A 23,739-nucleotide genomic window follows, 5' to 3' on the forward strand; every position below is an offset into this window, starting at 1 on the left:
ATTAAATTTAAATAAACTAGCCGTTACTAGCCGTTGCAACCTTCGTGCATGGATGCACAACAGGATGCATCGATGCACAGCCTTGATGCATAGATGCAAAGAATGATGCATCGATGCACTAATTGCATTCGGTGTTTGAGTGCATGGTGCATCGATGCACTAGTGCAGGTGCATGGATGCACTGCAGGGGTGCATGGATGCACTTTGACACCCTTTAGCATTTTGGCTCAAATCTGAATTTAATGGACTTTGAATTATTTTTGAAACCTTTTAAAACTTTGAATAAATTCAATTAAGTATATAAAAACATTTTGTAAATTCAATTCAAGTCCAAAAACCATTTTGCCTTAAATTGTTATATCAAAACATAGTTCAACACTTGGGTTCAAATGTAATTAAGTTATTTTAGTTTTATTTTTTTACCTAAAATTGAACAAGTTATCTAACATATGTATTATCTTGATAACAAGTGTGAGAATTGGCTCAACGATTAATTCTAAAACCTGAGAGATTTAATCTATAAATTTAATGCATGACTAGAATAAAAGATTTTAACGTTAATGCTCAAATTAAGGTATTAGACAAATTAAAAACAGAATTAGGACCAAATTGCATTAAATGAAAATCTAAGGAAACAAATCATATACAAGTAGTGACCAAAATGGAAGAAAACTGTCATGAGTAGTAGTGATATATAAACAGTCGGAGAAGGCGGAGGAGAATTGGGGGAATTGAAAGTAGGGTTAGGGATTTCAATTGAGAAAATTAGGGTAATTGGGAATAAAAAATTAGAAGGGCTTAGTCACTTACCTGATGGACCAAATCATGGGAAGAAATCATGCCAGCAGCACCTGCAGGAAAAATAATTCTGTTAGACAGTTGTACTGCCAACTGGTAAAGTGGTTAGAATTGGTACAATGTTAACAAATAAAACGTGTACTGAACCAAGAGGAAATTATCTGAAAATTGAATGAATTGTTCTCTTCTTCAACCTCTATTTCTTCTCTAAATTTCTTCTCTTAATCTCTATTTCTATTTCTTCGATTCTCTTCTTCTCCGATTCTCTTGGGTCATAACAAATTGGTAATCAGAGCCACAACTTCTGGCAAAGCAATGGCTGAATCCTCTGCTCTTTCTGCAATTCAAAACCAGATTGACTACTTAGCAAAGTTGGTGAAGCAAGATCAGCAATACCTGGAGACAAGGATTGCAAAGAATAAGGGTTATTCGGAACAGATCCTAAGAGTATTGACAGGAAAAACGGTAGAGCAGGACCAAAACAGCCCTGAAACGGAGTCGTTACCTATGGCAATCGAAGGCACAAATGATGGGTGTCAAGTGTTTGATAAAATGCCATCCATCACTAATACCCAACCCTTGAAAATTGGTTCCAACCGTGAGTGGTTTGAAGAACAAAAGCTAGAATGGATAATATCTGAACCAAGTAGAAAACGACTGTTGTTTGGTTTTGATCTTCCTATAACAGAAGAAAATGGTGCTGTTTTGGATACAATCAGTATCATGGCAGAGTTTCCGGCAAACAACTTTGGAGCATACGCCATTTCAATTGCAACTGCCTCTTTTGATGTTCTTGAGTTCCTGCAGCGTGAATGCCATAAGAAACCATTAAGAGTTATTCCACGGTTTGAGAAGTCAGGTTTGCCTATATCAGTTCGAATTGCTACTTTTACGCCTTTCATAGTTGATTTTTCTGTGGGTAATTCAGACTTCAATGAACTTGTTGAAACTTTTGATCCTTTTGTGTTTCGGCTTTTTTTGATGGGAAGAAGTATAATTTATTTAGCTAAGAACTGGAGTGTGAATCAAAGGTTGCACCTTATGCTTTCTACTATATTGAAGTTGGGTATATGGAGATTGAAGTTGGGTATATGGAGCAATCTCAGTGTTTATGATATGGACAGCATCGACCTACCTTTTTGTAGTCCACAGCAGATCAACTACTATGTTCTTGTATTAATCTATGGCAACTGGATTCCTGTTTCTCGAGCTATGAAAGATTACAGAGCAACATCAGATGTTAATGGCTATCAAAGTCTTCATACAATGAGAGCTGATGCATCCACAGTTTGGAAGGAATTCACAACTCCGGAGGGAAGAAAATATTATTATAACAAGGTTACAAAGCAGTCTAAGTGGACAATACCTGAGGAATTGAAGTTAGCACGTGAGCAAGCTCAGGCAGTAGCTAGCCAAGGAACTCTATCAGGCTCAGGAGTGCCTCAAGCTCCAGTTGCTGCTGTTGGCTCTGTAGCTGAGATGCCTTCTACAACTATTTCTTTGAGCTCCAAAACTTTGCAGGATTTAAGACTGGTTTCAGTTATGCCTGTTGTTAGTTCTTCACCCAATTCAACATCTGGACCAACGGTTATTCCTGTTTCACAATCTGCTACTACAGATGCACCTGGGGCAGTGTCTGTGTCACTTTTACCTGCTGTTCTCTTTGGAGGTTCCACTATTTCTGTTCCTTCTGTCAGCGCTAACACAACAGTCACAAGAAGCTTGGAACCTATAGCAACTCAAGAAACAGATGGAGCTTCTGCTTAAGACATTGAGGAAGCGAGAAAGGGGATGGCAGTTGCTGGAAAGGTTAATGTAACTCCAGTAGAAGAGAAAGTTCTGGATGATGAGCCTTTAGTATATGCAAATAAGTTGGAGGCAAAAAATGCTTTCAAATCTCTCATTGAATCTGCAAGTGTGCAATCTGATTGGACGTGGGAGCAGGCAATGAGAGAAATAATTAATGGCAAAAGGTATAGTACTCTGAAGACACTTGGTGAGCGGAAGCAAGCCTTTAATGAATATTTTGGTCAAAGAAAAAAGTTAGAAGCCGAGGAAAGGCGAATGAGACAGAAGAAGGCTCGGGAGGAGTTTACAAAAATGCTGGAAGAGTCCAAGGAACTAACATCATCCATGAGATGGAGTAAAGCTCAAAGTTTGTTTGAAAATGATGAGTGGTTTAAGGCTGTTGAACGCGCCAGAGATCGGGAAGATTTTTTTGAAAGCTGTATAATGGATCTTGAGCGGAAGGAAAGGGAACATCCTGCAGAGGAAAAAAGGGGTTATATAGCAGAATATAGAAAATTTCTGGAATCCTGTGATTTTATTAAGGCAAACAGCCAGTGGAGGAAAGTTCAAGATCGTTTGGAGGATGATGAAAGATGCTCACGTCTTGAAAAAATTAACCGGCTGCTCATAGTCCAGGGATGTATTCATGACTTAGATAAGGAAGAAGAAAAAAAAAGAAGATGTAAAAGGAACAATTAAGACGTGTCGAGCGCAAAAACCGTGATGCATTTCGTAAGCTAATGGAAGATCATGTTGCTGATTGTACTCTTACAACTATAACTTATTGGCGAGATTATTGTTTGAAGGTGAAAGATTTGCCTCAATATTTTGTTGTTGCATCTAACACATCTGGTTCAACACCAAAAGATTTGTTCGAGGATGTTGCTGAAGAATTAGAAAAACGGTATCATGAAGACAAAACCCGTATAAAAGATGCAATGAAGTGGGAGAAGATTACCATGGGTTGTTCATGGACATTCGAAGACTTCAAGGCTGCTATTTCAGAAGAAGTTTGTCCCTACACCGTTTTACAATGCATGGGGGTAGTAGCATATAAATTATTACCCGAGTCCTCGAGGGTGCAACCAAAAACTCATAGCAGTTTGTTAAAAAAAATGGAGATCAAAGCGTTACCTCATTGGACCCTTCCCAGTTTGGACAGGAAGGAAAGTTGAAGGTCCACCCGACTATGGTGCTCGACAAACATATGGTCATGTGCAATGGACGAACTTAAGGCTGGAAAACGTCACTAGGGTAAACTATATTGTGCCTAAAGCACAATTCCTAGTTTTTGATCCTTGGGGACAAGGATCCTTTCATGGAGGGGGTATTGTCATGAGTAGAGATATAGAAACAGTTGGAGAAGGCGGAGGAGAATTGGGGGAATTGAAAGTAGGGTTAGGGATTTCAATTGAGAAAATTAGGGTAATTGGGAATACAAAATTAGAAGGGCTTAGTCACTTACCTGGTGGACCAAATCATGGGAAGAAATCATGCCAGCAGCACCTGCAGGAAAAACAATTCTGTTAGACAGTTGTACTGCCAGTTGGTAAAGTGGTTAGAATTGGTACAATGTTAACAAATAAAACGTGTACTGAACCAAGAGGAAATTATATGAAAATTGAATGAATTGTTCTCTTCTTCAACCTCTATTTCTTCTCTTAATCTCTATTTTTATTTCTTCGATTCTCTTCTTCTCCGATTCTCTTGGGTCATAACAAAAACAAAGTAGGGAGCCAGCGTCGCAAACATGTAACTTTACAAGGACATGTGCCCTAATAACACTTCCATTAAATGTTAACGGAATATAGTTATATTAAAACAATTAAATAATTTAATGGTCAAATTGATGTAAATTTGAAAATGATGATCATTTCGAGACCAAGCCCATAATTGGGAGGTCATTTATGTAGTTTACACTAAAATGAATACTAAACTAGATTATTTTAATTATTAAATTTTTAAAAATTATAAATAAATATTAAAATTTTGATTTTTTTTATAAAATGAGATGCTATGTTAAATTAACAAGTACTATATGAACCCTTGTAATTAAAATTTTATTTTAAATTTTCTATAAATATATTTATTTAATGTTTATTAAAATTAAAAATGACTAACACAACTTTATATAAATGAAAATATACATAAATCTAAGTTTTTACTAAATAAAACCCGAAAATGAATCATAGTATGTTGATTTAAATTGGATTCATTTACATCCTAGAATAAAAATAGGGTAAGGGATGTTCGTTTGTTTCTTAATGGAATCATTCAGCGCTGAATGCTGAACCGTTAAATTTTTTGTGCGTTTGTTTCACACATCTGAATGATTCAGTGTTGATTGATTCAGCAAAACAATGTTGAATGATTCAACACAGAAGTACATTCTGAATGATTCAGAGCCATTATCAAACAACATGTCACATTCAGAGCTAATTCATACAGAGCCTCTGAATCATTTAGCATTTGAATCATTCAGCGCTTAATCATTCTGAAGTAAACAAACAGCCCCTAAGTTATGTCAGTAGTTTCTCTTTGTTTTCGGTCCGAACGATTTTAATTAAGTGCGTTTGGTCTCTTATGTTATCGATCCGTTCGGTTTAAGTTGCTCTACCGTTAACTTTTGTTAACCATTAACCGAAATATGAGTTGGTAATTAAAAATAAAATTAAAAAAACTCGCACTTTGCCAATGAAAAATACAAAAATACCCACGTTCTTTTTCTTCTTCATGACATAAACACACTATTTATACAAATTCTAACAAAGCTAATTTTCCTTTTTTGCTTCTTCTTCTTAACTTGTAACATAAGCACACACTAAATATAAATTCCAACATAGCTAATTTTCTTTCTGTTACATAATTTTGAATTTAAACTTAAAATGATTATATAGTTTTCTAATTTGTTGTACATCTTCTCCCATATCGATTCACAACTTCAAAAAAAATGCATCATCAACTCTTCATTTCAACCCCTTCAATCTCCTTCACTTTATTCTTCATCAACCTACTGTTCTTCGCCCAACTCCCGATGTCATATACCCAAAATGCCACAAGTATTTTATGGAAGTTTCCGCTGTGGAAACATACCGAACATCATCTTTCCATTTTGGAAGGAGGGTAGCCCTGAAATCTATCACAATGAAGGCTTTGAGTTGACCACATGCGAGGAGGTGGAGTATGAGCTGTCATAAAAATCGGCGAGACTGAATTCCGGTTGCTTTTCGTCGACCAACTCAGTCCTCGATTTTAATTTCTTTTTTAGTTTCCTTTTCTTGACATTTGATATTGTGGTTTTTGGTATTGAATAATAATTGGTTGTTTAATGGCGAAAGGCCGGTGGTTGACCACCAGCACAAGCTAGCGATTGCTCGGAAGCTTTAGCTACGGGCACGGCCAAGGGGACACTACCGTTGACGACTAAAGTAAGATTTACAGAGTTAACTCGGTGGAGTGGGTACATGACTCAGATGATGGGTTGGATGACGGTGATTCGGAGGTGGTGTTGAAATTTTTGTTGCAACGAGACCATATTTTTGAAGAAGAATAAGAACCAGATATGTGAAGAAGAAAAGCAGCAGCAGCAGCAGCAGCAGCAGACACGTGATTTTTTTTAATTGCCACGTAATATTTTCGTTAATGGGTTAATGAAAGTTAAAAGCAAAGGACTTATACTGAACAAATCGATATCATAAGAGATCAAGCGTATTTAATTAAAAATTGGTGACCGAATTCGATGAGACCGAAAAGAAAGATACTACTGACATAATTTACCCATAAAATAATATCCATGAGTTTATTTAGAAAGGGCTCTGAAAAGGACGAAATTGGCCCAAATCTTTTGAATAAAAACTCGAGGAGAAGCAATGAACATAAATTATTCAAACATAACATAAAATCCCGCCTCTTCTCTCTGCAACTCAACGTTCAAAAAGACTATGGCCGAGAAGATCTGCGTTGCAGTGAGACTAAGACCTCCGATCTCCCAAGAAACTTGTTCTGGAACTTTCTGGAGAGTCGAAGACAATCGTATCTCTCTTCACAAGCTTCACGGCACCCCCATTTCCGGCATTTCTTACGCTTTCGGTAAATCTCAGTTTCCCTCCTCTCCTCCCTTTCCTTTTTAACTCCAACTCTTTTTGTTTGTTCGTAGATTATGTATTCGATGAGACTTGCTCTAATGGAAAGGTTTATGAGCTTCTTACAAAGGATGTTATTCATGCTGCTGTCGATGGCTTTAACGGTTCGTTTTGATCTTTATTTTTCAGATCTAATTTTGATGATAGTTCAAAATTTGAACTGCTTAGTAAGATGCTTACCTTCTTTTTAATGTTTTAGGGACTGCATTTGCGTACGGACAAACGAGCAGTGGCAAGACATTCACTATGAATGGTTCACCGAACGATCCAGGAATCATTCATCAAGCTGTTAATGATGTATTTCAGAAAATACAGATGGTGAGTTAAATCGATTAGCGTTTGTAATTTCGATTGATATTTCAAAATTGAAGCTTTGAACTTGATTTTCTTGGTTTTAAATTGCATTCCCAGATTTCTGATCGAGAGTTTCTCATCCGAGTTTCCTACATGGAAATTTATAATGAAGAAATTAACGACCTTTTCGCGGTACAGAATCAGAAATTGCAGATTCATGAGAGTCTGGAGGTCGGGCATTGATTAAACTTCGATGAAGTTTCAATTGTTCATACATAAACCATGAAAATGAAATAACTGGTTTTTCCTGTTTTCTCAGCGTGGGATTTTTGTCGCCGGTCTCAGAGAAGAAATTGTGAACAATGCTGAACAAGTGATAAAGCTCCTAGAGTCAGGAGAAGGTCCTTTAAATTTCTTACTTTTTCCCCTTAGTTTTATATGGCAGAATTTTTGCTAATATTTTGTCTCTTCTCACAGTTAATAGGCATTTTGGTGAGACAAATATGAATGCACGAAGTAGTAGGTCTCATACAATATTCAGAATGGTATGTTCTTTTAATATATTGATGAACATGAATATTTATTAGCTGAACGAATTTTAGTTTTAATATTTGTTACATTTCTTTTCCATTCCCAGGTGATTGAAAGCAAGGGAATTGATTCACGCCAATCCGCTGATTATTCAAGCAGTGATGCAATACGTGTCTCGGTTTTGGTTTGTATCTCATCACACTGTCCTGTTTTCTTTTTTGGAGCCTACTTCGTCCTGTTAATCTATGCATTCATATTTTTCCTGGCAGAATTTAGTAGATTTGGCTGGTTCTGAGAGGATTGCTAAAACTGGTGCTGGCGGAGTACGTTTGAAGGAAGGAAAATATATTAACAAGAGCTTAATGGTTCTTGGTAATGTAATTAATAAACTTAGTAATGGTGCAAAACAAAGGTACTGCTTATCATCCGAGATGTAACTTTGTGTAGGATAGCATAACTATGTTCTAACCGTATGACTTATTGTCAATTACAGGGCACATATTCCTTATCGTGATAGTAAATTAACCCGCATACTCCAGACTGCTCTAGGTGGGAATGCCAAAACTTCAATTATATGCACTTTAGCACCAGAAGAGGTAGTCTTCCTTTCAGTGTGTGTTTATGGCTGTTCTATGGCCTTATTCCTTATATTTCTCCGTAGGGAAGATTAAATAGTGTACTCAACAGAGCATTTGGTTTTAACTATGATATCACATGTTTAGGTTCACGTTGAGGAAACCAAGGGAACTCTTCTGTTTGCTAGTAGAGCTAAACGCATCACTAATTGTGCCCAAGTGAATGAGGTTTGTCTGTCTTTCTTTTCTTGGACCACATTATTGTCTAATATATCATTATATGGATCCTCAACTCTAGTCTTCGATCTAAATTGTGAAATATTTTTTTATATTATCATATGACAAACAGGAGATATAATCCACTTTTTTTCTCATCATTTTTATTTTACTGGTTTGGCTTGAATTTGACATAAACTAATCATAGTCCACCTGTTTGTAGATTATGACTGATGCAGCCTTACTAAAAAGGCAACAGTTAGAGATAGAGGAGTTGCGCAGGAAGCTTCAGGTGAGGCTTGGGTCACATATATTAACAATAGAGTCAAAAGCTATCTAACATAGTTAAACTTTGTTCAGGGGTCTCGTTCTGAAGTGCTGGAACAGGAGATATTAAATCTAAGGAACGACATGCTTAAGGTTCATATTTTTTATAGAACTTGCATTATCTTCTTGTGTCACCAATTATTAGCATATACATATTTATATATCATATATATATTTGTCTACTGATGTTCCAATTTGCAGTATGAACTAGAGCGTGAGAAACTTGAAATGGAACTGGAAGAGGAAAGAAGATCACACAAAGATCGAGAACAACGCATTAGAGACCAGCAGCTGAAGATTGAAAACCTAAGTAGTCTGGTTTCAGATGGTGATAGAAGTTCTAGTCAGGTATAACCAGTCTGATTGTGGTTCCTAAACTACAAGATCACCGCCTCTATTTTTGCAACCCCTAAGCACACTACTTGGAAATCATGGCATCTTTCCATCGTTTAAAACACTTCATTTATCTTCAGAATTGTAGTTTTTCCTTCTGGCTTCTGCTTTCTTGTTTGCTTTCTTTTCAGTAATTCATGTGATCAGATATCTTAAGCCTTTGAACTAAATAATTTCCTGCGTCACATGACCTTCCTCTTCCATATGTTTATATAGGGACTAGTGCAAATGTTTTAACTCTTAACTAATGGACAAATTTACAGTAGTAGTATAAGGCAGTAACTGAATCCTGGTAGCAAATTCATTTTATATTTTCTTTTAGCTAGTCTCATGGACTTCTTTGTCCTCTAGTACTGAAGTATGGCGTCAAATTTGAAGTTGACCTGGTAAAGAATTATTTATTATTTTTGAGTTCATTCTTTTCTACCAAATATTTGAGATGCATTCTTTTATCATGCCCTATTTGAATTCTTTTTTCATTTATCTCTGTGAGAGTAAGTTTAATGAATTTTCTTTTGGAGAGAGCAGGATTCCAGGAAAGAAAGTCCAAAAGATGAATGTAACGATAGAGGAGACTATTTTAAAACCCCTTGTTTTAAAGCTGCTGGCAACGGCTTTGTGGCCATGAGATCAAATAATTCACAGTTGCAAGATTTCAGTCCTCTTCCAGATTCTTTTAGCAATGTAGCTGATGAGGACACTTGGTTCAAAATGAATAAAGGCTACATTGCAGACCTTGATTCACTTCAGATGTCTTCCGCAAGAAAAGTTCAATCTTTTCCACCGCAAGATATAGCTCCCGTGAGTTGATAATTCAAAATCATTCATTCATTTATCTTGCTATCGGGATTATACATGTTATTTGCTATTGTATTTTTGTTGATGCCTTTATATGATAAATGATATTGGTCATAAGGAGCAACTGCATAATTTTTTTAGCTTACTATATGACTGCATTTCAGGAGTGCTCAAATGATATCTACAAAGAAGAACTCCAAAATCTCAAAAGACAGATAGAACTTGCCATCCAAGAGAAGAATAAACTCGAGGTCAGTACGTGGCTTATGTACCACTTTTTGCTTGATGATTGTTATCTTTAAATGCATTAATGAGTGTTTCTGGTCAACTCTTGTTATTGACACAATACCTGTCAATTCTGATCCGAATATGAAACTTTGGTGCAATCCTTAAAAAAAGAAAACTCAAATTTGAAATGATCTGGACTCGAAAAGACATGAATCTGGACTGACCAAGAGGCAAATTGAGCCGAAAATCAATGGCTTGAAAATTTCAAAATCCGAACTAACGAATCCAGGTTGACCGAAGCAGCCAATTGAAAGGTCTAATTGGTATCATTAATCATTGGATACTTGTGCATGATGAACTTTTTAACCAAAAGATGTAAACTTTTTACCGTAGCAAATTGACATTGATTACTGGTTGATTCATACTTTTGTGTGCATTTCTTTGCTGTAACTGTTTTAATTGTGATAATCACAGAGAAAGCATGAACAAGATATCGAATTAAATGGCAGATTAATGGGAGAAAGATCTGAACTTAAACAAGAGTTAGAAGCATGTAAAAACATGCTGGAGGCTTCTGAAGAAAGATATGGTAGCTTGGAAAGAAAGTTTCAGGTGTTGAAAGAAGAACGAGACTCGTTGCAGAAATCGGTCTCTGAATCATCTCAGAAGCTCGTGGTCGTAACTAATCAAAAGGAGAACATTATGAAGGACTTGAACTCGGAAGTACAAAGAAGGAAAGATCTGGAAGCGGAGATTAAACAATTCAGTGTTTCTTTCGCTTCTCGACAGAGATCACTTGCGTCAATTCACGGTGAGTTCAAATCTAAAATCGAGAAATTGAGAGCTGAAAATCCAGTTCCCCTGCACAAGTATTAAGGCAATTCAATTTCTTTTTCTCCTTTGTTTGTCCGCTTGCCATTCTCTTCAAGTGTATTGAAACTGTTGTGATATTGTTATCGAATGCTGCAAATGAGTTATGGTCATTACATGGACATTAGATCCCAGTACCTTTGCTTCCAGCTGAACGACGATGATAATTGAAGAGTTCTCCCATTTAGCCGTCATAGGAACCTATACAGCCTTGCTACAGAATAACAGTCTTATTCAGGTATGTAAATGAGATGAGATATATCGCGAGGTATTCGGGTTCGATTCGATCAAAATTTTGAGTTCTTAAAAAGTTAAAGTGGTCTACTTGATATCTTACTCAAAAAGCTTGCGAGTAACTTAAAAAAATAATATTTTAAAATTTTAAATTAAATTATTAATATATTAACACTTATGTTGTTTTTATGTATTTAAAGTTTGAGTTTCATTAGAACTAAGTTTGAAAATATTTTGGATTCAAGAATTTTTGAGTTTGAGTTTATTTTTAATTTATTATTTTACGTTTGAGTCGAGTACAATTTTAAATTCATGAGCTTTTAAATTGACTACCAAGTAGATCATTAGTTTTTTTTTTTAAAAAGAAAATATAGGTTATAGTTTTTGAATTAAATTGAGTTTAATTTTTTATTTTAATTCAAGTCAAGCTTGTCAAGTCAAAACAGGCGAGTTTACAAATTTTAAATTTTTTGAGTTGAATTTGTGTCGGTAATATGTCATAAATGAATTATAAGTCTCCTCAACAAGCTACACGTTCTAAAACGTAAACTTATTCTCACGGTAACTAGGCATAATCTCTGGAACACCAATGTGATTTCTTCTATTATTATTATTGATTTTCTTTGGTCCAAATTGTATTGTTAAAATATTCATTCAGTCAATCGATGTGATTGATTTTAAGAATCTTGAAATTCTATCATTTAAAAAGTAAGCATTAGTGTTACGCACTTATGATGTTGGTGTGAAATAGGTGCACAAAAAATTCGAATATTCGATTTTGTGAAAAAAATATTTGAAATCAGATTTGGGAAAAATCGGTTTTTTTTTAACCGGATCGGATTTTTTTAAACCGGTTATTTTAACCAGTTTGGAAAAAAAACCTAGACCGATTTTTTTATCGGATAAAAAACTGGTTTGAAAAAAATCGGTTAAAAAACCGGTTTTTATCCAAAAAAAAACCGGTATGGGTTTAAAAAACTAGCTGTTAATATAGCCGTTGGGGGGTTTTGTGACCGTTTTTGACCGTTTTTTTTCTTTAAAAAATTACCATTTTACCACCCTAAACATGTATAAATAGGTTGGGGATGTATTTGGTTGATTACAACTTTGTTGCAATTGATGACGATGTAATTTTAATAATATTAAAATCGGTTTTTTTATAACCGATTTTTAAAAAAAACTAGTTTTTTTAAAACCGAAACCGGTTACACCGGTTAGGATATCCGGCCCTCCAAACCGATTAGAAACCGAACCGGTTATTTTATAAACCGGTTTTTTTTCTATGGAAAAAAATCAGATAAAATAAAAACCGATCCGGATCGGATTGAAATCCGACTTCTATGCAACCCTAGTGTGAAAGCCAAAAGCATATGGATCTCAATTTAATAACTTATTTTATAATTCACAAGTATTAAGTTGTATGCAATTGAATCCCACCCTTCAATCAACAATCCTATTATCCAATATCAATCTTCTTAGTCTCAAGACTCTTGAAATGTTTTGCGTATGTTGCAGGTAAAGCCTCTAGAAATCATTTTCTTTTCTCTGGATAATGTATGAAAATCATCCATCAAAATGTTTTGTTTTGAGGCACGGTATCTGGTATAACATTGTGTCGAGAAGGTATTTCGTCCGGCGAAATCAAGTGTCGTTATTTTCTAAATCTCGTCTCGGGTATCTGGTATACATTGTGTCGAGAAAGTATTTCGCCCGGCGAAATCAAGTGTCGTTATTTTTTAAATCTCGTCTCGAAAAAGTAAGTGTTTTTCTTTTTGCATAAGATAAAACACACATTTGAGGAGTCGTCACCAATTATTGATCGAGGTGTTATTGGTCACCAAAATGCTTGATTATTTTAATAAAATTTATAAAAAATATTATTAAAATAATACAAAAAGGGTCTGCTTGCCAAAAATTAGTTCAGGAGTCGGTTATGTGTGGGGAAGAATTAACACCCCACAATGCCCAAAATTAGTATATTTATTTATTAATTAATATCTTTGCAGTAAAATTTATAAATTTAAATTTAATTTAATTTATGATCTCTCTATCAAACATTATAGATATTATTTTATACCAATACTCATTTAAAATACTTTCCTAATCAGTTAAGGAAATATTTTATTACTTATTGTATAAAATAAAATAACCATATTACATATAATAATTTTAATGATTAAAATATGAAAATACTAAAATTTTAGGTTACTATTAATAAATATTTAATATGCAAAGTACTATAATAGTAAATAATTCTAAAAATAATATTTAAAATTATTATTTTAAAACTAAAGGATTAAAATTGTAAAATATCGAAATTAAAAATCTAATTCTAAATATCATGAAATCTAAGTATTAATAGTGTAATTTAATCCTAAATGACTATTTAGGATTAAAATATAAATAATTAAAATATCAAGGACTAAATATGCTATTTATCCTAAATATATGTAAATATACAGGCAAGACTAAAATAAAATAAAGTAAAATGCGAAAACAAAATTAAAATACCCAAAAAAACCTGATTTAGTGACAAATGATAGGCTTCCAAATTACAGGGACCATAGGTATATTTTACCCATCTTCGAATTACTTAGATAGTCCCTCCCCAAAACGACGTAGTTTTGAGGAGGATATAAATACCCCAAATTTGGCCCAAAATGGCCAATTCTTCTCATTTCTTCATTTTACTTTCTCACTAAGGAGAGAGAAGCTATCCCTTATCTCTAAACTTCCTCACCGGGGGGAGAGCCGGTTACTATTTCGACTGCCGATCATTATTCATGGTGGCCGAAAAATATAAAAATATCCCAAATCGTAGATCGAAACACCCTAAACCCGAAACCACCCTCATTTCTTCCTAAAAACCTCTCAATAGTTGTAGATATGAGTTTTATACCTTCGGTTAACAACGGTTTCCGACGACGTTTGGGCTCCTCGGTAAGTTTCTCTTCATTCTTTTTTTTCCTTTCGATTTGATTCTTGTTTGTGGTTGTTCGAATCTCTCTATTTCTCCATTTCTCTTTTGTTTTTTGCTCTCGATCTTTGTTTGTTTCGATGCTTGCTCTGTGTCTTTCTTTACAGGTTTTTCAAGGCTTTTTATAGGCCTCGGAAGGCTTCGGACAACCGTTCATTCAGTGAGTTACCAGATCTATGATGGTGACTCACTATAGAGCAAAGAGGTGTGCGACTATCCTCGTTTCTTCTGGAGTTTTCGGTGCGGCGGAGTAGGAATGACAGCGTCTGGTTGGAACATTTGGAGGTGGTGCCGGAATAGACCCTAGGGTTGGTGAAACCCTAGGGTTTCTGCTGGAACCATATGGACCGTTGGATTTGTTTTGATTTGTATTTGGGCCATCATGTTTGAATCTGATCTTTACTGTAAATGGGCTTTGTAAATGGGCTTCTGATTTGTTGTCAATTGGGCCTCCAAACTTGTATTTAATATATAATAATATAAATAATAATAATAATGGTAATATACTAATAATAATAAAAATAAATAAGCTTGGACGAAAATGACTGTCGACAGCTGCCCCTCTTTGCTTATTTTTGTGTTAACAAGAATAGGGCAAAGATAAAAAGACAATAAATTTTCGTCCTACTGACTTATTTTTATAAGGAAATTAAAAGTAAAAAATCCTACCCTGAGGTTTTACAAATTTGTGGTAAATAATTTTCTAGGTAAGAAACTTCTTACTTTTCAAAATATTCATTTTCTTGAACATTAAATGAGAAGCTTTGAAAATCGCTTCCTCATTTTCATGCGAAAACCATATGTAAACATCTTACCCAAAGGTATGACGGATGGCCCTAAGGACTTATCATCTGGCTCGAAAGACTGATAGAACCCTAAGGTTTTAAACATCATGCTCGAAAGACTGAAAGATGATCCGAAGGATTTACAAATTTGTGGAAAATAATTTACTAAGTAAGAAACTTCTTACTTTTCAAAAATTTCATTTTCTTTAACATTAAATGAGAAACTTTGAAAATTGCTTTCTCATTTTCATGCGAAAATCATATGTAAACATTCTACCCAAAGGTATGACGGATGGCCCTAAGGACTTATCATCTGGCTTGAAAGACTGACAGATGACCCTAAGGTTTTAAACATCATGCTCGAAAGACTAACAGATGACCCTAAGGTTTTAAACATCATGCTCGAAAGAATGAAAGATAACCCGAAGGATTTACAAATTTGTGGGAAATAATTTACTAAGTAAGAAGAATCTTACTTTTCAAAAATTTCATTTTCTTGAACATTAAATGAGAAACTTTGAAAATCGTTTTCTCATTTTTATGCGAAAATCATATGCAAACATCCTACCCAAATGTATGACGGATGGCCCTAAGGACTTATCATTTGGCTCGAAAGATTGATAGATGACCCTAAGGTTTTAAACATCATGCTCGAAAGACTGATAGATGACTCGAAGGATTTACAAATTTGTGGGAAATAATTTACTAAGTAAGAAACTTCTTACTTTTCAAAAATTTCATTTTCTTGAACATTAAATGAAAAACTTTGAAAACCGCTTTCTCATTTTCATGCGAAAATCATATGTAAACATCCTACCCAAAGGTATGAAGAATGGCCCTAAGGACTTATCATCTGGCTCGAAAGACTGATAGATGACCCTAAGGTTTTAAGCATCATGCTCGAAAGACTGAAAGATGACCCGAAGGATTTACAAATTTGTGGGAAATAATTTACTAAGTAAGAAACTTCTTACTTTTCAAAAAATTCATTTTCTTGAACATTAAATGAGAAACTTTGAAAATCGCTTTCTCATTTTCATGCGAGAATCGTATGTAAACTGTAACATCCTAAAAGATGGGTCAGTGACTTAAATGCAAATTTTAAAAACTTAATGCTCAATTTCAAAATAAGTTAAAAGTTTAAAGATTTAATTGGATAATTTTGATGTTGGATTTAATAATGAAGTTTGAAAATAATAAGGGTAGTATGATCATTTTGCAAGGAAGATTTTTATAATTCTTTTATTAGTAATTAACTCACGTGGAATAGGAAAGAAAGGCCAAGTTGATTCCAGAGTTTTCTTCTTCTCCCTCTTTCTTTCTCATACGTGAGAGCTCAAAGAAAATGTAAGTTTTCTGGGTAATTGATTATTTGTTGATTTTAAGAGAAGGTTTTGAACCTTAGGAGGCACTTAAGCTTAAGGAAAGCTTAAGTCATCTTAAAATCAAAGAATAAAGAAGTTATGAGAGATTAAGAAAAAGGATTTTTTAAGTGAATTATTGAAATAGAAGGTTTAAATGAATTTGGAAGTCAAATTTGACTTGTCGTCTATGAGAATAAGAAGTTATAAGAATTAGAATTAAGTTTAGATAACATGGAAAATGGGGTAAGATTATTGGTTTTAAGGATTTGGGAAGTATATGGAAGAATATAAGATGTTGGAATGATAGAAGTTGGTTAAAGTGATCATAGTTAAGTTTGGTAGCATAACTAGGGCTTAATACTGGAAAATTGGGTGAAGTGTTGATAATTTTCGGGTAAAAACAGTCGATTCTGGGAAGGTGCATCAATGCACTATGAATTTGTACCGATGCAATACGAATAATTTTGAATATGCATCGATGCACACTGGAAGGCATCGATGCATGGTAATTTCGAAGCTATTTTGTGTACCGATGCACCTATAGTGCATCGGTACACCCCTAAAGGAAAAAGTGAATATTGGTCTGTTAAATTCATTCAAGTTATTAGCATCAAATTATAAGGTGTAGATATATGATAATTACCTTAAAATGTATATTTATGTAGATATCGAGCACGAACAAGTTCCGAAATGATTATCAAGTTATGATTCGATCGAAAGAAAGAAAATCATAAAAGGGGATTGGAACTTGGTGAGGCCAAGGTGAGTACATATTAGATATCATATGATGTTTAATGGAAATAAGACTTGCGATAAGTCTATTTCCTATAGTGTTATGCATGAATTCATGAACCTGAGCATGTATTTGCTATGAGTGTTTGAGCTATATGTTATTGTATGTGTGTGACATGATTTGAATGATATGAATATGTGATATAAACGTATAAGAGATTAAGTGAATGAACCTAGATGATAAACATGATAATATATATGTTTGTGTAATCCATGCAAAGTAATATGAGCTATGTGATATGAGATATATGAAAGAGAAAGTGTTGAGTTAATCGATTGATGGAATCAGCCAAGAGGGGGTGAATTGGCAATTAAAATTTTGTGGAAGCTTTTGCAGAAAATTGAAAGTAATTGCACAGCGATTTAGAGTGGTTAGACTTTATCAACCAAAGTCTACATCCACTACCTTAGCTATCCACACTAAGGATTTTCCAACAAATTCACTAATTTGTTCTTTATTTTGAGGCCAAAGAGATAACCTTACAACCCCCTCAAGAATATACCTCAATTCTTGAGAACACTCTTTTCTCACAGAGAAGATTACAAATTTGCAAACTAACAAGAAAAACCCCACAAGACAAATATGTTTGCACAATTCTAGAACAAAGAAAGAACACTCAAGAATAAATACAATTGAGCACAATAAGTGTTCTTGAAAGTAAAATGAATATTGAATGAAAAATAGGCTTGAAATGCTCAAACTTGAGGTTTGATGATTTCTCTTTGATTCTCTCTTGATTCTAGTTGCTTGATGTTTCTTGTTATTGATCAATGGCTTCTAAGCTTGCTTAAATACACCTTGAATCACTTCTGAACGTTGGGGATGATTAGTGGAGTCAATAGAGTCGTTTAAGTGTGAAAACAATTAATTATAGCAGTTGGGAGCGTCAGTGCATCGATGCATACCCATGGTGCATCGGTGCATCAGTGTAAAATTCAAATATTTTGACCGTTGTACCCTTAGTGCATCGGTGCACTAAGAGTGCATCGATGCACTAAGTGCATTCGATGTTTCAAAATACAAGTGCATTCGATGTTTCAAAATAGCCAGAGTGCATCGATGCATGACTGGTGCATCGATGCATCAAATGCATTCGATGTTTTCATAACATCCTAAGTGCATCGGTGCATGGTATGTGCATCGATACATGAAATGCATTCGATGTTCAATTTAATTCATGGTGCATCGATGCATGGATTGGTGCATCGATGCATCACTCTGAAAAATTGATTTTAGGCTTGATTTTGGTTCAAAATACTTTGTGAAAATTGTTTCAAAAATATATTAAGTATAAAACACAATTTTACACATTTAGTAAGGTTTGAAATTGATGTTAAAAGACTTGGAGTAATAATTTGATATTCGAGTAATTAAATCGAATATACTTTTAGAAAATCATTTGTAAAATCTTAAAATTCATTTAACTTAATTTGTTATATCGAAACATCAAAATGTTTTCAACAGAAAGTACATATGATAGGTGAATCATATGAAAATGTTCTACGTGTAAGTGAACCATATGTCTATATGTATATGTGATATGTGAGTTATATGACAGTGAGCTATGTGAAAGAACTATGAGACTACATGTATATGTGAATGTGTGATAACATAGCTATTACTGCCCATGTTATGTGACATGAGAGCTAGAGGTATAGTTGGCATGCCAAGAGTAGAGGGTCTACGCGATCATTCGGGACATATATGTATTCTTTGGAACATGTGTGAGGTCTTTTGAGACACATACTTGATCCTTGGTATATGTATATGGTTCTTAAGGAATTTTCTACATGGTCCTTAGGGACAATCTTATATGGCATTTCGGTGCATTTCTACGTGGCACTACGGTGTAATTCTACGTGGCACTTCGGTGCATTTATACGAGCTGTGGTGACAACATTAGTGCGCAACCTCAATAGACTCACATATCTATAGTTCCCATAGTGTACATGGGCTAATCAAGAGATAATAACAAATACACTATATGTGATATGTATGTTTGGTAATGTTAAGTGTGTTACAGAAATCTCATGATGATACGTTTGTTAATTGGTATAGTTATATATGTGTTATATGATGTGAATGCATGGTGAGTAAAAGGTAATATGATTAAAGAAATCAATGATAATGATAAGAATTATAATAAAAATAAAGAATTGATATACATATGTCTGTAGTTATGTTTGATACATAATGCATTCCATAGTTTATGAAGTCTACATGAAGTATGCATAATAGCAATTAGAAATGGTATGCTATAGTAAATTTAATTATGCCTCACTAAGTCATAGACTTAGCGTGTGATTGTTTCACACGTAGGTTACAGAAGCGAGAAGAGAATCTAAGAGGAGCAAGACATGCCAACATCTTCCTTACAATGTTTCAGATCAGAAAAGAATTGTTTGATATGCATTTGATTCTTTTAGATATAGTTGGCATGTAATATAAATTATTTGAATAGTATATGCTCTTATAAGTTTGTATAACTTTTATGATGAAATAATATGAAGTTTTTTTAACGAGAAATTTTCATTCTTTTAAATAAGTAAAAGTTTTAAAAGTTGATGTGACACCTCAGACTCGGATCTGGGTCGGATATGGGTGGGGGTGTTACATTTAATGGTATCAGAGTTACGGTTTAACTGATTCTAGGCTAAAAATGATGAAGTCAAATGTGTTTTAAAAAGTATACATGCCAACACAAAGTGAAATTTTTTTTGATCTGATACTGTAAAGAGTATAATATCTTGATAATAGAGTTAAGTGTTATGTTATATTAGATGTATGATCATAAGAGTTTTCAAAGTGAAACACAAGGCGATAGACCTGAAGGTAATAGCATTCACCTGCCTTGACCAGGCAGGGAGAAGAGCGAAAACCTTAGGGAGTGCCTGTACATGATTAGGGAATGTCTTCATGATGTTGAATGATATTTTGATGTGTTTCCAATTTTATACTTCTATAATTCATAGAATGAATGTATCAAAAAGAGTTGAGAACATCCGAGTTCAAGGGTGAATTTGAGAAATGTTCTATTGTTATAGACATTTGATTAAATGATAGGAAGATAATGTTAGAAGGTTTTCATTTCTCCAAATTGAAGAAGTTGAATTGAGTAGTTTCGTTACTACGTGGGCAAGCTAGAGTATGGTGGACAAATGTCACCATAATAACGTTAAAAGATCAAGTTATGTGGTTGTTGATTGTAGAAGACTTCAAGAATAAAGTACATGGATGACCAATTCATAAGACAAATAAAGCTTGAATATATGAGATTGAAACAAGGGAATTACACATGCATGTGTATGGAAGTAAGTTTAATAAGTTAAGCAAATTTGTTACTGAGTTAATTCCGATTAAGAATGATATATGTGATTGGTTGTTTAGGGCTTGTGCCTTAAATTAAAAGAGTGTTACTGGTTTTTAATTTGTTCTTGTTTCAAGAAATGGTTAATCGCGTTAAAGCTTTAGCAAGAGCTCAAAATGAAAGGATTGGAGAACAAAAAAAAAATCACAGATGATTAAGAGAATTAGTGCTTCATAAAGTTAACCACCATCAAAGAAAGATAGAGATTCTGGTTTTCAACTTTAAACCAGATATAAATTAGTTGTATTCTCCGCCAGAGAATAAAGCCAATCAATTCAGATGAATTGGAAATTATAGTATTAAAGGAACTTTATCGTTCTGCAATAGAATAGTTTCTTTATAACAAGGACAAGATAAAATGGAAGAGATTGATGTTAATTGGAGAAAATTAAAAGACCAAGGAAGGGTTTAAGAATATGTATATTAGTGATCAGTTATAAAATAAAGGTAAATGGAATGGTTGAATTCAAACAAAAGGAATTGTATTATGGATGAATGAGAATGAAAATTTGATAAGTGGTGGAAATAGTGAATGAATTATTTCGACTGTAAAGAATATATATATATATATATATATATGGATAGTTTGATGAAGGTTTATGTTTGGATTGAAAGAAATAAGTTGATTAATAAAGTAGTGTGATAGTGAATGTTTTAAGGTTAAAGGATTTGTATGTTTGACGGAAACTAAAGATTGATAGAAAAGTTAAAAGGATAAAAAAGGAAAAGTATAAATGATATGAAAGGAATGTAAAAGCATAGGGGAAAAGGTAATGAAAGAATCAAAGTAATGAAGTGAAGTTTATGATAGCACGAAAGATTTATTGAAGAGGTGATATGTAAAAAGGAATAGTAGATGTGTAAATAGTATTGTGTATAAGCAAAAGTGTGGATATGATAAGGGATTTGCATTATAGATGGAAAGAGTTAGCAATGGCTAACAAAATTATGTGAGGGAAATGTATTGGAATTATAAGATATTTTTAGGTTATGATAACCAAATATGAAGTGGATTCGAATACAGTGTATATCTTAGTTATCTAATGAGATGTAGTGAAGGAGATAAGGATTTGAATGTTCAAGAGAAGATAAAGAGTAATAGAAAAGTTTGAGAAATGAGTATAAAAGAGTTTGGAACATGAAGAAAAGATATGATCTATATGATAAGAAGAATTGAAGAGTAAAGAAGGCAAGGATTTGTATGTTAGAAGAAAATTTGTGCAAGTAGTGTTGACTATCATAATTATGTGAATATGATAAAGATAGGTGATCAGGAATAATTATAAGTGAGGTTGAAGAGTATGAGAGTGTGGACAAAATATATGATTTAGGTATGTTATAAGCAAATTTGATTATAAAGGATAAACGGATAAGAAAAATAAAAGATGTAGTTTTAAGATTAAGGGTGACGAGGATTATGAACGAATAGATTATAAAGTTTGATACATAAATAAGAAAGGTATGTAAAGTGATAAAAAGAGATGGTTTAATTTTGGTAAAATGTATATTTTAATGATATATGATGAAGGTTTAAGGTTGTGTTTCTTGGTCAAGAAGACATAGCCAGAGGAATAAGAAATGATTTATAGGCGTTAAGAAAGTTCAAATGATAGTTAAATTATACAGTATGTTGATCCAGTTATTAAGAATAAGCATGCTATTTGGAAGGATTAAAGGTTGGGTTATTATTGTAAGGCAATTAGATTTTGACGAAGAAAATCAAATGATTTATAATCTTGAGTAATAAGAGTGAATGCTAATATGTATATGATAAGTAGCATGATATGTATGTTCAACGGTTAAGAGTAAATGTACAATAGAAGAAGAGAAAAGATAGAGATGAATTAAGTTTTTGAAATTGAAGGTAAATAAGTAATTGTAATGGTGAAGGAATAAGGTAGAGAAAGCAACATGAGAACATTAAAAGATATGATCTTATTAATGTATGCAGTGAAAAATTCGAGGACAAATTTTCTTAAAAGAATGGGAGATTTGTAACATCCCAAAAGATGAGTCAGTGACTTAAATGCAAATTTTGAAAACTTGATGCTCAATTTTGAAATAAGTTAAAAGTTCAAAGATTTAATTGGAGAATTTTGATGTTGGATTTAATAATGAAGTTTGAAAATAATAAGGGTAGTATGATTATTTTGCAAGGAAGATTTTTATAATTCTTTTATAAGGAATTAACTCACGTGGAAGAAGAAAGAAAGGCCAAGTGATTCTAGAGTTTTCTTCTTCTCCCTCTTTCTTCCTCATACGTGAGAGCTCAAAGAAAATGTAAGTTTTCTGGGTAATTGATTATTTGTTGATTTTAAGAGAAGGTTTTGAATCTTAGGTGATACTTAAGCTTAAGGAAGGCTTAAGTCATCTTAAAATCAAAGAATGAAGAAGTTATGAGAGATTAAGAAAAAGGAGTTTTTAAGTGAATTATTGAAATAGAAGGTTTAAATGAATTTGGAAGTCAAATTTGACTTGTCATATGTGAGAATAAGAAGTTATAAGAATTAGAATTAAGTTTAGATAACATGGAAAATGGGGTAAGATTCTTGGTTTTAAGGATTTGGGAAATATATGGAAGAAAATAAGGTGTTGGAATGATAGAAGTTGGTTAAAGTGATCATAGTTAAGTTTTGTAGCATAACTAGGGCTTAATACTTGAAAATTTGGTGAAGTGTTGATAATTTTCGGGTAAAAACAACCGATTTTGGGAAGGTGCATCGATGCACTATGAATGTGTACTGATGCACTAAGAATAATTTTGAATATGCATCAATGCACACTGGACGGCATCGATGAATGGTAATTTTGAAGCTATTTTGTGTACCGATGCACCTATAGTGCATCGGTACACCCCTAAAGGAAAAAAGTGAATATTGGTCTGTTAAATTCATTCAAGTTATTAGCATCAAATTACAAGGTGTAGATATATGATAATTACCTTAAATGTATATTTATGTAGATATCGAGCACGAACAAGTTCCGGAACGATTATCAAGTTATGATTCGATTGAAACAAAGGAAATCATAAAAGTGGATTAGAACTTAGTGAGACCAAGGTGAGTGCATATTAGATAGCATATGGTGTTTAATGGAAATAAGACTTGCGATAAGTCTATTTCCTATAGTGTTATACATAAATTCATGAACCTGAGCATGTATTTGCTATAAGTGTCTGAGCTATATGTTATTGTATGTGTGTGACATGATTTGAATGAATGATATGAATATGTGATATACACGTATAAGAGATTAAGTA

At 33.6% G+C, this 23,739-nt stretch overlaps 1 protein-coding gene and 1 pseudogene across 1 annotated transcript; both read left to right on the plus strand.

The window, feature by feature from the left end:
• The first annotated feature begins 1,113 nt into the window (after positions 1 to 1,113).
• LOC120182635 lies at positions 1,114 to 4,116 on the plus strand (annotated as a pseudogene).
• A 2,381-nt stretch (positions 4,117 to 6,497) lies between these two features.
• Positions 6,498 to 10,966, plus strand: LOC120182644 (kinesin-like protein KIN-7N). The gene is made up of 16 exons (XM_039187564.1): positions 6,498 to 6,675; positions 6,743 to 6,832; positions 6,928 to 7,046; positions 7,140 to 7,253; positions 7,342 to 7,423; positions 7,500 to 7,567; positions 7,660 to 7,737; positions 7,823 to 7,965; positions 8,047 to 8,149; positions 8,276 to 8,356; positions 8,568 to 8,636; positions 8,705 to 8,764; positions 8,873 to 9,019; positions 9,593 to 9,865; positions 10,027 to 10,113; positions 10,565 to 10,966. The coding sequence occupies exons 1-16, from the start codon at positions 6,528 to 6,530 to the stop codon at positions 10,964 to 10,966; spliced, it is 2,064 nt and encodes a 687-aa protein (XP_039043495.1). The 5' UTR covers positions 6,498 to 6,527.
• The last annotated feature ends 12,773 nt before the right edge of the window (positions 10,967 to 23,739 follow it).

Source organism: Hibiscus syriacus, unplaced genomic scaffold (assembly GCF_006381635.1).
Source record: "Hibiscus syriacus cultivar Baekdansim isolate YM2019G1 unplaced genomic scaffold, ASM638163v2 tig00003721_pilon, whole genome shotgun sequence".
In the NCBI taxonomy this organism is placed as follows: Eukaryota; Viridiplantae; Streptophyta; class Magnoliopsida; order Malvales; family Malvaceae; genus Hibiscus; species Hibiscus syriacus.